This window comes from Callionymus lyra, chromosome 5, assembly GCF_982586985.1.
Source record: "Callionymus lyra chromosome 5, fCalLyr1.hap1.1, whole genome shotgun sequence".
Classification (NCBI taxonomy): Eukaryota; Metazoa; Chordata; class Actinopteri; order Syngnathiformes; family Callionymidae; genus Callionymus; species Callionymus lyra.
In genome coordinates this window covers 9,074,599-9,091,237 of record NC_141822.1, presented here as the reverse complement: position 1 = coordinate 9,091,237, position 16,639 = coordinate 9,074,599, and the positions used below count along the sequence as shown (strand labels likewise).

Genomic DNA, 16,639 nt, shown 5'->3' with positions numbered 1-16,639 from the left:
TTTCATGAAGCTTCATGAAACAGCGTCATTATCTTCAGAGTCCAGTAGATGGCGTCTCTGCACTATTTTCCTTTGTTTTAAACAACTGATCTAATGAAACATAATTTTTAAACTGATGGCGCCACCTACTGACCTCTGAACAACATGACACTGTTTCATGAAGATTCATCAGACAAGTGATGGTCTCATGAAGCTTCATGAAACAGTGTCATTATCTTTAGAGTCCACGAGATGGCGTCTCTGCAATATATGTTTTGAACAAGTGTTCTGATGAAACATCATTTTTAAACTGATGGCGCCACCTACTGACCCCTAAACAACATGACACTGCTTCATGAAGCTTCATCAACACATCACTATTAATGACAATTAAGAATCACATATACCACTTTTAAAAGTATGGAATATGAAGTAATTAAATGATGTTGTCTTTAATACAAATTTCCACAGTTCTATTTTTTAAGAAAATATATTTTAGTTGTACCACAGAAAGTACAAATTCAAATTTGTGTCAGAATTCATTTCAAATGAGTGTCTCTTTCAGAGACTCCCGACACTTTTCCTATTGATGACTTGTTCTCGCGTCTGACCGGGCGTCGGACTATGACTGTGGCGTGATCACACATTCACTCCGAGGAATGCGGTGAATTTCCTGCGCACTCTTCTGGGATATGATTTGTTTTTCCTGTTGCTCTGAGCCAATTTTTTTTTAGTTTTTCCGACGCTTGCCCTCTTTAACTTCCTGTCTTGGGGCTTGACGTTACACAGAGGCCACAGGGGTGAGCGTCAGAAGCCATTGATTAGACTTCTGTTCGCCGTCACCCCCGACGCTCCTGCCGCCCCCCCCCCCACCCCCACCGTCAATACTAACTCCCAGAACCCTCAGTTCCGGGCGTGTAACGAGTGAGGTTTGTTTGATAAGAATTTCCATGGGAGCTTTTTTTGGGGGGGGTGTTTGAGATGCCCTTTAAGACATCACCAATTTTTTTTTTTTTTTTTTTAAAAAGAGAGCTAAACCCATACTGGTGACTTTGAGGAGGAACGACCGGGGGGTGATGGTTCACGCCATGCTGCTGGTCGGCGTGCTCTTGGTGCTCCCGATGCTGGCGTTGCCGCTGCTGTTCTCGGAGGGGGGAGGGTTGGTGGAGACAGGTTGTCGTTTCGCTCCTGAGCAAGGACACCCTGAAGGGAAAGAGGGAAAAAAGCCGATAAGACCCGGGATGATTCGGAATTGATTAAAAGGTAAAAAAAAAGACCTGAGAGAGCAGTCGAGTGGATGTCCAGTCCGGTCGGGTAACCTGGAAAAGAAGGACGTCAGATGTCTTGGATCTGTTAAGAGAGACGAGGGAAATTCAACGATTACCTGTTTTGATTTTGATGAACCACAGGGCTCCGATGAGGACGACGCCGATCAGGAATCCTACGAAGGCGATGCCTAGAACCTCGACCGGCCCGAAACTAAAACAAGCTTTTGCTGAAACACACAAGAAAACAATACATGAATCCTTGGCAACATTTTCACGGTTGACTTTTGGCTGCTTAGAATTAAAACTCAAGCCACATTTTATTTTTTTATTTTTTTATTTTAATCATTTCTATATTAAAAGGTTGAATTTGTTTTGTTGAATAATACAATTTAAGATATTTTTATATTCAAATATTCAATTTCTTTTTACCTTTTGTTGGTTGCTGGATTTAATAATATGTATATTAAATAAATGTTGTTTTGTTTTTTAAATGATTTAATTTATTAATTTCTACAAGGGGTTAATTTTTTTTTTTTTATTGAATAATGGAATTCAATTATTTCTATATTGAAAGGTTGAATTTGATTTTGCTATTTTTAATGTTTTAATTGAATAATTTGTTTATTTAAAAAAAAAGGTTGAATTATAATATTTTTTTCTTTTAATAATTATATTTAAAAATTGCTTGTTTTTTTTTTCAAAACGAAAGAAAGTTATATTTCCAATAATAAACATAATAACAAATTAAACGTTATTAAATGTAAAAAACACATATACTGTATGTGTCACCAAGTTTGAATGTATACATTTTTATCTAAATTCAAAAGGCTATGAAATAAAATATATTGAATTTGGATTTCATTGTTGCCTCTTTTTGGAGTTATTGGAATATGAATAACAAACTCCATGTTTAACCAAAATTACCAATTGAGAAAATATTAAAACTATTCAATTAATGTATTTAATAAAAACAAAATCAACCTTACATTATTCTAATTATTGAATTGAATTAATCGGTAAAAAAAAAAAAATCAACCTATATATATTTCTAGATAAAATATTAAATCCTAAACAATTAGTAAAAATAATAATTAAATGTTTTAAAAACAACTTACAATTAAAAAATGCATCATTTGAAATGTTAAATTCAACCATTCAACATCTGATGGCAAATATATATTATCAAGCCTTAATTTTTGTTTTAATTCAACACATATGTCCTTGTTTAAGACTCCAGGGAAAGAGAAAATCAAAAGATTTCATAAAAAGATGAACAACATATGAATCCATTAGGTTCATAGTATTGACCCGCATTTCTCGTTTCCTCCATTTTTGGGGAAAACGAGAGAAAGATTCTTCTCTGATTGATTCCGAGTAGGAAGAGTCGGCTCAGAATTAATCCGCCTCACGCTAAGAAGATGATTTATTTGCGATGAAACTGGCGCGAGGAGCAAAATTCTCCTTCGATTTGCGTTCACAACAAAACCCCGTCCTGCCAGCACACCAGATTGAAATCTGAGAGGAGGACCTCACGCCGGGTAGCTTTCTATCGGGCGCCCTCACTCGATGATGGACTAAACATGTGGAAGGAACCCATCTTTTTCTTTTGTTTGAGAGCCTCTCACTACATCCTGACTCTCTGCGGGAGATCCCGGGGGGCTGAAGACAATACCGAGTGTCTCTCAAGTAGCAGATTAAAGCAAGGGCATGTTGGAAAGATGAAAGTTTCCTGCGCTCCTCATGTGTATTTTCAGAAAAGTGTGTAGGTTGGAAACTGCCTCAGGGGGGGGGGATACCAAAGACTAACAGAAGAAGATCCCTATATGTGCAACGCAAAGGATCGTGAAACATCCTCATCTTGTATTAGCAACTTGTTCATTACATTACAACAGGGAGCAGCAGAAATGTGAAATATTTTGTTTCTACTTGTCGATCCTGATCATTTCACATTGAAATGAGGCAAGAAAGAAAGTTTGATTCCGTATTGCAGAGGGAAGTTCTCACTTCACTTTCTCACGCTCAAAGTTTTAAATTGGTGTTGCTTTGTCATCACACTGGTTGCAAGATTGCTATTTTTTCCCCCAAAAGCAGAAGTGACAGCAGAGGTTTGACAGTATTTTATATGAGAATAGCAAAACCGTTTCTGTCGAAGTACAGATTCTTTAGGAACAAAATGTTTATGTTTAAATGAAATGAAAAGTTTGCTTAATGTACAAAATCTCATTATAATATTAGGTAAAAACAAAAGAAGTAAAAAATGATAAATCAGTACTGATCAATCAGTACAAAGGGTTGTGGGGAAAATGTATAAATTACATTATTTTCACTAAAAATCTATTCTATGGTGAGGTTGAAAAGTTTAATTAACCCAAATGTGTCCATAAAACTCTCCAAAAAGTAAAAACATGGGACAAAGAATAAAACATATAAATATATATATATACATATAAAGTATACTGCAGAATAAAATACTTAAATCCATATATATCTGGATAGATGGATGGATGGATGGAAGGAGGGAGGGAGGGAGGGAGGGAGGGAGAGAGGGAGGGATGGATGGATGGATGGATGGATGGATGGATGGATGGATGGATGGATGGATGGATGGATGGATGGATGGATGGATGGATGGATGGATGGATGGATGGATGGATGGATGGATGGATGGATGGATGGATGGATGGATGGATGGATGGATGGATGGATGGATGGATGGATGGATGGATGGATGGATGGATGGATGGATGGATGGATGGATGGATGGATGGATGGATGGATGGATGGATACACTGAATGAAAGGATGGATAGATTGATAGATTGATAGATAGATATATAGATGCACTGATGGGTGGATGCATGCATGGATGGATGGTTGGATGGATGGAAGATTGAAAAGATGGATGGCTGAATTGACAGACGGATAGATGGACGGATAGATCAGTGGATGGACGGATTGACTAACGGATGGCTAGATGGTACAATGGCAACAAGGTTATTACAATAACCATTGGTACTATGTTCGTTTCTTGTCAATCTAAAAAGGTCCAATTGATCAAGTGAGCAAAATAAAAGTTAAAAAAAGGTGAATCTGCTTAAAAGACCACTTAATCTTAAACTTCTGCAAATAAACACAAGACGATAATATTAATGAAGCACAAACTCATTTGCCTTCCTTCAGGACGCTTCATCTCCATTCATCACCTAATCCGACGACTTCATCCAGACAACTTTAGGAACAAATCAAACATTCCGTCGGCAAAACCCAAACCCAGCCTGACTTGTTAAACATTCCTCCAGACATCACAGTGGCGGAATTGCCTGGAAAAAAAAAAAGGGTGTTTGTGTGAGGTTGTCGCCGTGTGTGTTTGTTTAAACGAGGCTTTGACAGTGAAGCTGAATAAACAGGAGCAGGAAGCTGAAACTTCAGTGCAGGTGGAGAGGAGGAAGATGAGGAGGAGGAGGAGGAGGCAGACACCGGAATTGTTTCCCCGACTGTCACGGAGTTTGAAAACAGGAAGGATGGCTGAATAAACAATTTCCTCCTTTTGTTTGGAGTTAGTTCTACTCCCAATGTACCTTTTATTAAGGTTGACTCTCGACTCTATTTGTCAATGAAGCCAGATGAAAGAAATCAGCTAACACAACTACAGTCCTGTATTACAGATATCAAGACATGGATGACCAAAAGCTTCCTCCTATTGAACTCGGAAAATAAAAGAGGTTTTACTAGTTGTTCCGCAACATCTCAGACAATCATTGTAATGATCCAGCTTTCCAAAATGGACTTGCCCCTGCTACTAGCACCACTGGAAAGAATCTGTGTGTCTTCTTTGACGGGGACTTATCATTTAACTCACACATAAAATAATTTATGTTGCTTTTATAGTCTTATCTCAATAAACATGTAGTCATGCTTGCTGTGGCTCTTGGTCTCTGGTCTTGTTTCTTGAGAAATAACAGTTTGTGCATTAAGATACAGTGACCTCACCAAGATATGCAGGCTGGTCTGCCCGTGCAGGCTGTTATGCTGCGTCCAGTAACAAATGAACCAACTGGTTGTATTCAAATGTGTCATGTTCTGAGCTTTCAAATAAAAAAGGCAGCAAGAAGCAAAGAAGATCAGTGGTTTGGGACGAGCCGTGAGAAGCGCCTCCGCTCCTTGCTGGTGGTAAATCTGGATTGTGACTCTGTTTTTTGTTTTTTTATAACTTGTCTCTGTTCTCATTCCGATTGGGAGTAAATGCCTGACACACATAAAACAATAGACTGCCTACTTCCACCTTCGTAAAATCTCAAAAATCAGACACTTCCTTTCTTTTGGACGCCTTTGAGAAGCTCATCCATGCTTTTGTAACTTCCAGGCTGGACTATTGTAACTCTCTTCTGTCAGGATGTTCTAAAAAAGTTTCTCAGAATCTTCAGCTCATTCAGAACTCTGCATCTCGTGTCCTGACTGAGATTAAGAGGCGCGAACACATTTCCCCTGTGCTGTCTTCTTGACATTGGCTTCCTGTAGAATTTAGAATACAATTTAAAATCCTTCTCTTAACCTAGGCCTTACATGGTCTAGCACCAACATACGTTAAAGATCTAATCCAAACTTATCAACCCTCTAGGACCTTACGATCCTTAAACTCGGATCTATTAGTTATACCACAAATCCCTAAATGTAGATTTGGAGCCAGGGCCTTCAGGTTTCAAGCCCCGCAGTTTAAACCCACACTTTTATTTCTCTCATGGAGCCCCTCTCTCTGCTCTCTGTCCATCTGTTTACCCCCCACACCCCCCATTCTTCCTCCCAGCCAGTCACAGCAGGAGGCCGTCAACAATGATTCTGGTCCTGCTCGAAGCTTCTGGAAGGAAGTTTTTCCTCGCCAACACCACACTGTGATTCACTCATTGTTGAATTGCTGGGATCTGTTTTTCCTTTCTCTACTATAGTCTTACTTCAACTGTAAAGTGTCTTGAGATAACTTTGTTATGAAAAGAAACTTTAAATAAAATTGAATTGAATTGAATGTCTTGGTCCAATTATCAACATTTCATTGAAATATTTTAATCCAGTTTTGACTGATTTAACAAAAAAAATAAAAATAAAAATAAAAATAAATATTATTAACAATTGTATCAACATTTTAATGTAAACCATGACACAATAAAAAGTATATTTTTGGAAGTGATATTCTTGCACAATAGAGCAAAGGAAAGTAAAACGCAAAACCTCAGCTGTTTTTTTTTAAAACAAATAAATCTATTTCTGCTTTCACATCCAACAATTCGTGATAAGACAGAACAAAGAGGATGAGCAAGAGGACACAAGGATGTGCTTCATCACCCGACGTAGCAACCTTTCATTATTTATAACCACAACAATGAATTATGGCGCTAAAGGGAGATTATGAATAGTTCCTGCGTTTCCTCTCATTTAATCAGCCACTTCCTGTTGTCTTTTCGGCAGAAAAATAGAATCACCTGCGTGATTAATCATCCGTCATCACCCTTTCTTTGTGAAAAAAAAAAAGATACCCTAAGGTGCATGAGTCGACAACAACACAAGGACGTGAGTGTGCGTCGGACAGCGAGCGTCAAAGCCCCTCAAGGAACACAAAAGGAACCCGGGCGCTCCCCCCTGAGGGCCATTACTTCTGATTGTGGCCACAAGGTCAGCGCGCAGACTTTCCTACCTTCCTAAAAGGACGCGGCTCCGCACCCACTTACTGGCTTCGCCGAACATCCTGTGTTCACTGCTATGACAACCGCCTGCACGGCATTTGTGTTTGTGCCGACGGAAACAATAGGAATGAGAAAAATCCAACCGCGAGTCTGGACCCCGAGTATGTCACAGAGTTTGTTGACATCTTATGGTTTAATGAGCAGCACGGATCTGCGTCTTTACAGAAAGGAAGTCAAATTTTAATCTTCTGAAGGTCTTTGTTGAATCCAACAAGGAGATGCATACATTAAAAAGTTTATAAACTGCTTCAACAGAGAGTCTGTAGCTGACGACTGTAGCATTTCAAGCAACTCTATAAGACAATATTGTTCCAAAAATATGTGAAATGCTGTGGCTGTGCTTATTGACCTGGACACGATCAAAGGCGCTCCAAAATGTTGGTAAACTACTGAGGCGAGGTATTACTCAGCAAGACAACATTGTATAACTGCGCAGCGTTGAGTATTACTCCGCAAGGCACTGTTGTATTACTCTGCAAGGTGCCATAAAATTATTCCCAGAGGCGCCATAGTATTACTCCGCAAGGCAATGTAGTATTACTTCGTAAGGTGCTGTTGTATTACTAATCAAAGAGTTGCGGTATAACTGGAAAATGTTTTTTGGTATAACCGCTTGCTGCTGTACTATTACTCCACAAGAAGCCATAGTATTACTCTGCAAGACGACGTAGTATTACTCCGTAAGGTGCTGTTGTATTACTCATCGAAGAGTTGTGGTATAACCGGAAAAGGTCTTGGGGTATAACCGCTTGGCGCTGTAGTATTATTCCACAAGGCGCTGTTGTATAACCATTGCCAAGTACCTTTGTATTATTCCCAGAGGCGCCGTAGTATTACCCCCCAAGACGCCGTAATATTACTCCGCAAGATGCTGTTGTATTACTCTGCAAGACGGCGTAGTATTACTCCGTAAGGTGCTGTTGTATAACTCATCGAAGAGTTGTCGTATAACCGGAAAATGTTTTGTGGTATAACCGCTTGGCACTGTGGTATTACTCCACAAGGCGCTGTTGTATTACCATTGCCAAGTACCGTTGTATTATTCCCAGAGGCGCTGTTGTATTACTCCGCAAGACCCCGTAGTATTACTCCGCAAGATGCTGTTGTTTTACTCTGCAAGACACCGTAGTGTTACTCCGTAAGGTGCTGTTGTATTACTCATTGAAGAGTTGTTGTATAACCGGAAAATGTTTTGTGGTATAACAGCTTGGCACTGTGGTATTACTCCACAAGGCGCTGTTGTATTACCATTGCCAAGTACCGTTGTATTACTCCCAGAGGCGCTGTTGTATTACTCCGCAAGACCCCGTAGTATTACTCCGCAAGATGCTGTTGTATTACTCTGCAAGACGGCGTAGTGTGTTTCCCCTCTGGGGATGAATAAAGCTTTTCTATTCTAGTATTACTCCGTAAAGTGCTGTTGTATTACTCATTGAAGAGTTGAAGTATAACCGGAAAATGTTTTGTGGTATAACCGCTTGGCACTGTAATATTACTCCACAAGGCGCTGTTGTATTACCATTGTCAATTACCGTTGTATTATCCCCAGAGGCGCTGTTGTATTACTTAGCAAGACCCCGTAGTATTACTCCGCAAGATGCTATTGTATTACTCTGCAAGACGCCCTAGTATTACTCCGTAAAGTGCTGTTGTATTACTCATTGAAGAGTTGAAGTATAACCTGATAATGTTTTGTGGTATAACCGCTTGGCACTGTAGTATTACTCCACAAGGCGCTGTTGTATTACCATTGCCAAGTACCGTTGTATTATTCCCAGAGGCGCTGTTGTATTACTCCGCAAGACCCCGTAGTATTACTCCGCAAGATGATGTTGTATTACTATGCAAGACGGCGTAGTATTACTCCGTAAGGTGCTGTTGTATAACTCATCGAAGAGTTGTCGTATAACCGGAAAATGTTTTGTGGTATAACAGCTTGGCGCTGTAGTATTACTCCACAAGGCGCTGTTGTATTACCATTGTCAATTACCGTTGTATTATTCCCAGAGGCGCTGTTGTATTACTTAGCAAAACGCCGTAGTATACCTCCGCAAGATACTGTTGTATTACTGTGCAAGACGCCCTAGTATTACTCCGTAAAGTGCTGTTGTATTACTCATTGAAGAGTTGAAGTATAACCGGAAAATGTTTTGTGGTATAACCGCTTGGCACTGTAGTATTACTCCACAAGGCGCTGTTGTATTACCATTGTCAATTACCATTGTATTATTCCCAGAGGCGCTGTTGTATTACTCCGCAAGATGCTGTTGTATTACTCTGCAAGACGCCCTAGTATTACTCCGTAAATTGCTGTTGTATTACCATTGTCAATTACCGTTGTATTATTCCCAGAGGCGCGGTTGTGTTACTCTGCAAGACGCCCTAGTATTACTCCGCAAGGCGCTGTTGTATTACTCCACGAATTTTTTGTTTTGTTTTATTTTTGTGTGTTTTATTTCCATTCTCATTAAGAATCATTCAAACAAAACTTTGTAACTTTGAGAAACTCCACTGACTATCATCTCATCACACTTTATCTTCCTCATCCAAATAAATAATGAACCTTTTGTCTTTTATTTCTGTTTGAATCAGCGACGCTTGACGTCCAGCTCTGTTGTTCCTCGCGTAACTTTTTATTCATGAACTCTTTTATTTGTTATGACAATAGTATCTTGATTTGTTTATCGGTTTCCTGGTCGACAGACTGTGACTCGGAAAATAAATGCAGGGTAATGTTATCATTTCATTTATTATTATATGTTTTTGTTTCTATTCTTTTTGGTTTTTCGATGATTATCATCAGTTTCTGATTGTGTATCTGTTAAACAAGCATTTGTTAAGCATGTCACACATCTTTTATTCTTTCTCTTTCTTTCTCTTTGTCTAAAACTAGTAAAGCTATTTGGATTAATTAAGTTGTTTTTTTTTAATATTCTTTTCAAAGTTGCTCCCAGGAACAAAAATAAACATAGACTTTTGGGTTTCCTTGTGAAAATACTGATGTTAAAGTGATATTTTGCAGTTGAAATTCAACTCACCTGGAGGTTGTAGACACGACTATGTGAGTAATTTTATATCTTTAATATCTGAATGTATGTTTTCAAACATATTTTTAAGATATATTTTAATATCTCCATGTGTTTTTTTAAATTATTATAAGATATACAGTATTTTAATGTCTATATCCTGTATGTTTTACCATATTTTTTAAGAATTCTAACATCTGCTTGTGTTTTTGAAATATTTTTAACAATTATTTTAACATCTGTAAATGTTTGAACATGTTTTTAAGATATATTTAAATGTCTGTATATATATTTTTAATATTTCTAAGATATTTTTAACATCTGCATGTATTTTTGAAACATTTTAAAGATATATTTTAATATCTGTATATGTTTCAACATATTTTAAGATATATTGTATCATCTTCATGTGAATTTGAAATATTCTTAAGATATATTTTAACGTCTGTGTATGTTTTCAACATATTCTTAATATATATTTTAATATCTTTATATGTTTCAACATATTCTTAAGATATAGTTTAATATCGTTATATGTTTCAACATATTTTTAAGATATATTTTTAATATATGTATATGTTTCAACATGTTTTAAGATATATTGTATCATCTTCATTTGATTTTGAAATATTCTTAAGATATATTTTAAATGTCTGTATATGTTTTAAAGATATTTTAAAGATATATTTTGTCATCTGTGTGTGTTTTTGAAATATTTTTAGCATTTATTTTAACATCTGTAAATGTTTCAACATGTTTTTAAGATATATTTTATCATCTGTTTGTGTTTTTGAAATATTTTTAACATTTATTTTAACATCTGTAAATGTTTCAACATGTTTTTAAGATATATTTTGTCATCTGCGTGTGTTTTTGAAATATTTTTAGCATTAATTTTAACATCTGTAAAGGTTTGAACATGTTTTTAAGATATATTTAAATGTCTGTATATATTTTTTTAAATATTTCTAAGATGTTTTTTAACATCTGCATGTATTTTTGAAACATTTGAAATATATATTTTTAATATCTGTATATGTTTCAACATATTTTAAGATATATTGTATCATCTTCATGTGAATTTGAAATATTCCTAAGATATATTTTAAATGTCTGTATATTTTTTAAAGATATATTTTGTCATCTGTGTGTGTTTTTGAAATATTTTAAAGATATATTTTTAATATCTGTATATGTTTCAACATATTTTAAAGATATATTGTGTCATCTGTGTGTATTTTCGAAACATTTTAAAGATATATTTTTAATATCTGTATATGTTTCAACATATTTTAAAGATATATTGTATCAGCTCCATTTGATTTTGAAATATTCTTAAGATATATTTTAAATGTCTGTATATTTTTTAAAGATATATTTTGTCATCTGTGTGTGTTTTTGAAATATTTTAAAGATATATTTTTAATATCTGTATGTTTCAACATATTTTAAAGATATATTTTGTCATCTGTGTGTATTTTTGAAACATTTTAAAGATATATTTTTAATATCTGTATGTTGCAACATATTTTAAAGATATATTTTGTCATCTGTGTGTGTTTTTGAAATATTTTTAACATTTATTTTAACATCTGTAAATGTTTCAACATGTTTTTAAGATATATTTTGTCATCTGCGTGTGTTTTTGAAATATTTTTAGCATTAATTTTAACATCTGTAAAGGTTTGAACATGTTTTTAAGATATATTTAAATGTCTGTATATATTTTTTTAAATATTTCTAAGATGTTTTTTAACATCTGCATGTATTTTTGAAACATTTGAAATATATATTTTTAATATCTGTATATGTTTCAACATATTTTAAGATATATTGTATCATCTTCATGTGAATTTGAAATATTCCTAAGATATATTTTAAATGTCTGTATATTTTTTAAAGATATATTTTGTCATCTGTGTGTGTTTTTGAAATATTTTAAAGATATATTTTTAATATCTGTATATGTTTCAACATATTTTAAAGATATATTGTGTCATCTGTGTGTATTTTCGAAACATTTTAAAGATATATTTTTAATATCTGTATATGTTTCAACATATTTTAAAGATATATTGTATCAGCTCCATTTGATTTTGAAATATTCTTAAGATATATTTTAAATGTCTGTATATTTTTTAAAGATATATTTTGTCATCTGTGTGTGTTTTTGAAATATTTTAAAGATATATTTTTAATATCTGTATGTTTCAACATATTTTAAAGATATATTTTGTCATCTGTGTGTATTTTTGAAACATTTTAAAGATATATTTTTAATATCTGTATGTTGCAACATATTTTAAAGATATATTTTGTCATCTGTGTGTGTTTTTGAAATATTTTTAGCATTTATTTTAACATCTGTAAATATTTCAACATGTTTTTAAGATATATTTTATCATCTGTTTGTGTTTTTTAAATATTTTTAGCATTTATTTTAACATCTGTAAATGTTTGAACATGTTTTTAAGATATATTTTATCATCTGTTTGTGTTTTTGAAATATTTTTAGCATTTATTTTAACATCTGTAAATGTTTCAACATGTTTTTAAGATATATTTTATCATCCGTTTGTGTTTTTGAAATATTTTTTAACATTTATTTTAACATCTGTAAATGTTTCAACATGTTTAAAGATATATTTTATCACCTGTGTGTGTTTTATTTAAAAATATTTTTAAGATATATTTCATCAGCTCTGTGTGTTCTTGAAATATTTTTTTAGATCCATTTCAACGTCTGTTTTTGCAACATTTCTTTCAACAACTCACTTGGAGGTTGTAGACACGGCTGTGTGAGCTCCAGGTTCCTCTTCACTCTTCCTGCCTCTCCACATTTCTACGGCGAGAAGATCCCGACGTCAGAACATCTAAGCAGGTTTATCGTTGTTGCCTCGACCGCCGCCCTCACCTCGCTGTAGCACAGCTTCACCAAACACTCCAGCTCCCACGTGGTGGACGACAGATCCTGGAGCTGGTCGAGGGAGAAGCTGAGGCGAGTGCTGTTGGGACATTCGCTCCGGGAGCAGCTCTCCGGGATGACGGGCAGCTCTTTGTCCACCGAGCAAGAGTCTTTGGTTCGCACGAAACAGCTGCCCACCTTGATGCTCAGGACGATGCTGCCCAGGGTGTGTCCGGAGATCTGCAGGCCAGAGAAATGATGGCAAGGAGACGAAAGTTACTTGAGTATCGACTTATATCTCCCGTATTTCAGCAGATACAACCATGGTGTTTTTTAATGGTTGAACATCCAATTTTTGAGATAGAACTTTACATTAAAAATCTTGTTTTTGTGGTTTATTAGAGACAGAAAGACACCCAAAACCTTTAAACGTAAATTTAAAATAACAGTTAAAAACTTTACTGTTAAAATGTCAAAATTAGAGCAATTTTTTACCATGAACCTATTTTTTAAGGTAATTCAGCGATAGTTGGACTTTTTTTTTCTTATTGGAGTCAATTTTAGCTGTTTAAAACAAAGAACATTATTATTATTTCATCATATTTAATTCATTATAAACTCTTTTTTATTTGTATTTTACTTATGATATAATTTTTTTTTTAACATCAAGATGAATAGCTTAAAACCTAATATTTAAACTAGATATATTTTAACATGTGTATGTTTTAACGTATCTTTAAGATATTATTCTAACATCTATGAACATATTTTATAAGATGTATTTCTAACATCTGCATATGTTTTCAAAACATTATTAATATATATTTTTACATCTGTGTGTGTTTTAAACATATTAATATATATTTTTACATCTGCGTATGTTTTTAAAATATAATGAATATATATTTTAACATCTGCGTATGTTTTAAAAATAATATTAATCTATATTTTTACATCTGCGTATGTTTTTAAAATATAAATAATATATATTTGAACATCTGCGTATGTTTTTAAAATATAATTAATATATATTTTAACATCTGCGTATGTTTTAAAAATAATATTAATATATATTTTTACATCTGCGTATGTTTTTAAAATATAATTAATATATATTTTAACATCTGTGTATGTTTTTAAAATATAATTAATCTATATTTTTACATCTGCGTATGTTTTTAAAATATAAATAATATATATTTGAACATCTGTGTATGTTTTTAAAATATAATTAATTTATATTTTTACGTCTGCGTTTGTTTTTAAAACATTATTAATATACATTTTTACATTAATGTGTACGTTTTGCGAGTGCAAGCAGCAAAAAAACCTCTATTCTTGTTCAAGGTCAGGTAGTTAAGAATAAAGATCATCAAATCAACAGATTTGTAAAATAAAAATAAAAAAAAACTATATTTCATATTAATGCCAATTAATACCTTGTTTTTAGATTCATGGATTTAACGTCTATAAACCTTTGTTTTATCTCAGGGTCAATGTGACCCAAAGGCCCGAAAACAAATGTGTTTGCAGTACTTCATAGACTTCATATTTTCACCCATTAGCCAAGAATATTGTATCACCCACCACTGTCGTCTTCACATCATCAGTGTGGCTAACAAACCTCGATATATTTCTAAGTAACTTTCCCGTCGAACACACCATCGTCGCCCACTCTCTCCTCCAACAATCGCTGGACTCTGTCGTCTCACCTCTGCGTAGATTCTCTTGTCGCTCTGCACTTTGGTGCCGGGATCTAAAGGGAAGCGGTAATCGGGCGAGGCGTAGAGCTGCATCTGCAGCGGCATCTGATGAGGAGTGCTGGTCGTTACTGGCGGCGGCAGCTCCGGCACTTTCTCCGTCACTCCTGGGAGAGAATGACCACATGAAAGAAGAGTGAGACCCCCACATGCTTTTTTTTCTCCCTCCGTTCTCTCCTCCTCCACTGCTGTACGTGGGCTTCAGGCTCTGATCCTGACCTGCCGGGCTCGACGCTCTTCGTCGGAGGACCAGAGCGATGGTCGACGCCTTGGGGCTGATTTCCGTGTAGCTGGTGAAAGCGCTGACTTTGAAAATGTCCAACGCTTTCTTCTGTACGTCCTCGGCGACGCTGCTGTTCATGGTGATGGCGGGCATGATGCTGGCCCGGAAGGTGGGGAACAGGATCTCGTTGTTGGACTGTGGGCAGAGAGAGTAGAGTAGGGTGTCCCAAATCAGGCACATCTGCACTTATACTTTATATTTTGAGTGCACGAGTGAGTCCCGATGAGCAGTGTGCGAAAATGTAGTGCAAAATGAGCACGTAATTGGCGCACTTAAAAGGCCAGAAAATTGAGTGTGGATCGATGGACACTTTCCTATACTTTAACCTATAATGTCCGCCATCTTAGTGACGTAGATGAAGCTAAACTGAAGCCTGAATGTCTCGACAAAACACTTATTTTACCACAAAACAACACAACAACAGTAATGACACAATGAAACACAACTTAATAATTTCTTTCAATTAGCAAAAAGCGTGTCAAAGACTGGTTACAATCTTACAAGCTTACTTTCAGAGCTATTCATGGTCAGGCTCCTCCTTACATCACTGATCTGATCCAGCCTTACACCCCAGCTCAGGCTCTGAGGTCTGTGGATCAGAATCTACTTATGGTTCCTCGCACACGACTCAGGACCAGAGGAGAGAAATCTTTTCAGGCTGTTGCTCCTAAGCTTTGGAACGATCTTCTCTCTCTTTGCGCTTGATGGATCTACTGACTCCTTTAAGAAACATCTTAAGACGTTTCTATTTGTTCAGGCTTTTCCTTGATTTTCTGGAACTCCTGTTGTGTTCTCAGTATTATCTTGATCTTTAAAGTATATACTTTTTTGAGTATTGTTTTGTTTGTTTAAGCTCTTTGTGACCCTGGTCTGGAAAAGCGCTATATAAATAAATATTACTTACTTACTTACTTACTTACTTACAATCATTGTTAAAAAGTAGTAGAAGAAGAAGCTGTCAAGTCATTTCCTGTAAGTGTGTAGCAGCAGAGTTTTATTTGAGACAGTACTACCCCTTACAGTGTACTGTAGAGCAGTGTGTGATTTGTGACACATCATAACGACTTCCTGTTACATCGTTGTGACGGTTAATAGCGTCGCTTTAATGTTGTTATCAGCGGATTTTGGCCCGAAGTTAAAAGGCGATTTAAAACAAATGTTTACTCAATTACTTGCAACAGATCAATGGAAAAAAAAGACTGTGTTTTGCTTCTCATCTTCAGCCAATGTCTTCTTCCAATGTTTCCAGCAAACAAGCAATTTATTGATGCCCCGCTGGGAGACATATGCTGTGTCTCAAATCACATACTTCTCTTAGTGCACTGCAGGTAAGTATGTATCAGGATAGTGTATGTACTAACTAGTACGCAAATTCTCGACAGATATTATGTCTCAAATCAAACACTGCTGCTACGCACTAACAGGAAATGACGCGACAGCTTCTTCTTCTACTACTATATGACTTCTGTTTACAACATCAACTTCATTAAGATGGAGCCGTTTAGGGTAGAAAGTTTCCTTTGATCCATACTCAGTTTTGTGGGTGTTTTAGTACCAATTTAGTGTGCATGGAGCACTACATTTCGCATACTAAGAATTGAGACGCACTTATGCACTATAAATATTACGTTTAAGTACGCAAGTATGCGACTTGAGACACAGCTGGAGTCCTAAAAAATGGTGT

The 16,639-nt window shown here is 35.5% G+C and overlaps 1 protein-coding gene across 2 annotated transcripts in view; it reads right to left on the bottom strand.

The window, feature by feature from the left end:
- Positions 1 to 719: 719 nt before the first annotated feature.
- Positions 720 to 16,639, bottom strand: part of eng (endoglin) — a 78,326-nt gene continuing 62,406 nt past the window's right edge. For both annotated transcript variants that reach the window (XM_087790727.1, XM_087790728.1), the window contains exons 8-14: positions 14,892 to 15,090; positions 14,625 to 14,779; positions 12,922 to 13,152; positions 12,783 to 12,849; positions 1,364 to 1,474; positions 1,257 to 1,298; positions 720 to 1,182 (exon numbers count right to left, since the gene is read on the bottom strand). In XM_087790727.1, coding sequence (XP_087646853.1) covers positions 1,061 to 1,182; positions 1,257 to 1,298; positions 1,364 to 1,474; positions 12,783 to 12,849; positions 12,922 to 13,152; positions 14,625 to 14,779; positions 14,892 to 15,090 — 927 coding nt within the window. In that variant the 3' untranslated portion in view covers positions 720 to 1,060. The remainder of the gene's footprint in view (positions 1,183 to 1,256; positions 1,299 to 1,363; positions 1,475 to 12,782; positions 12,850 to 12,921; positions 13,153 to 14,624; positions 14,780 to 14,891; positions 15,091 to 16,639) is intronic.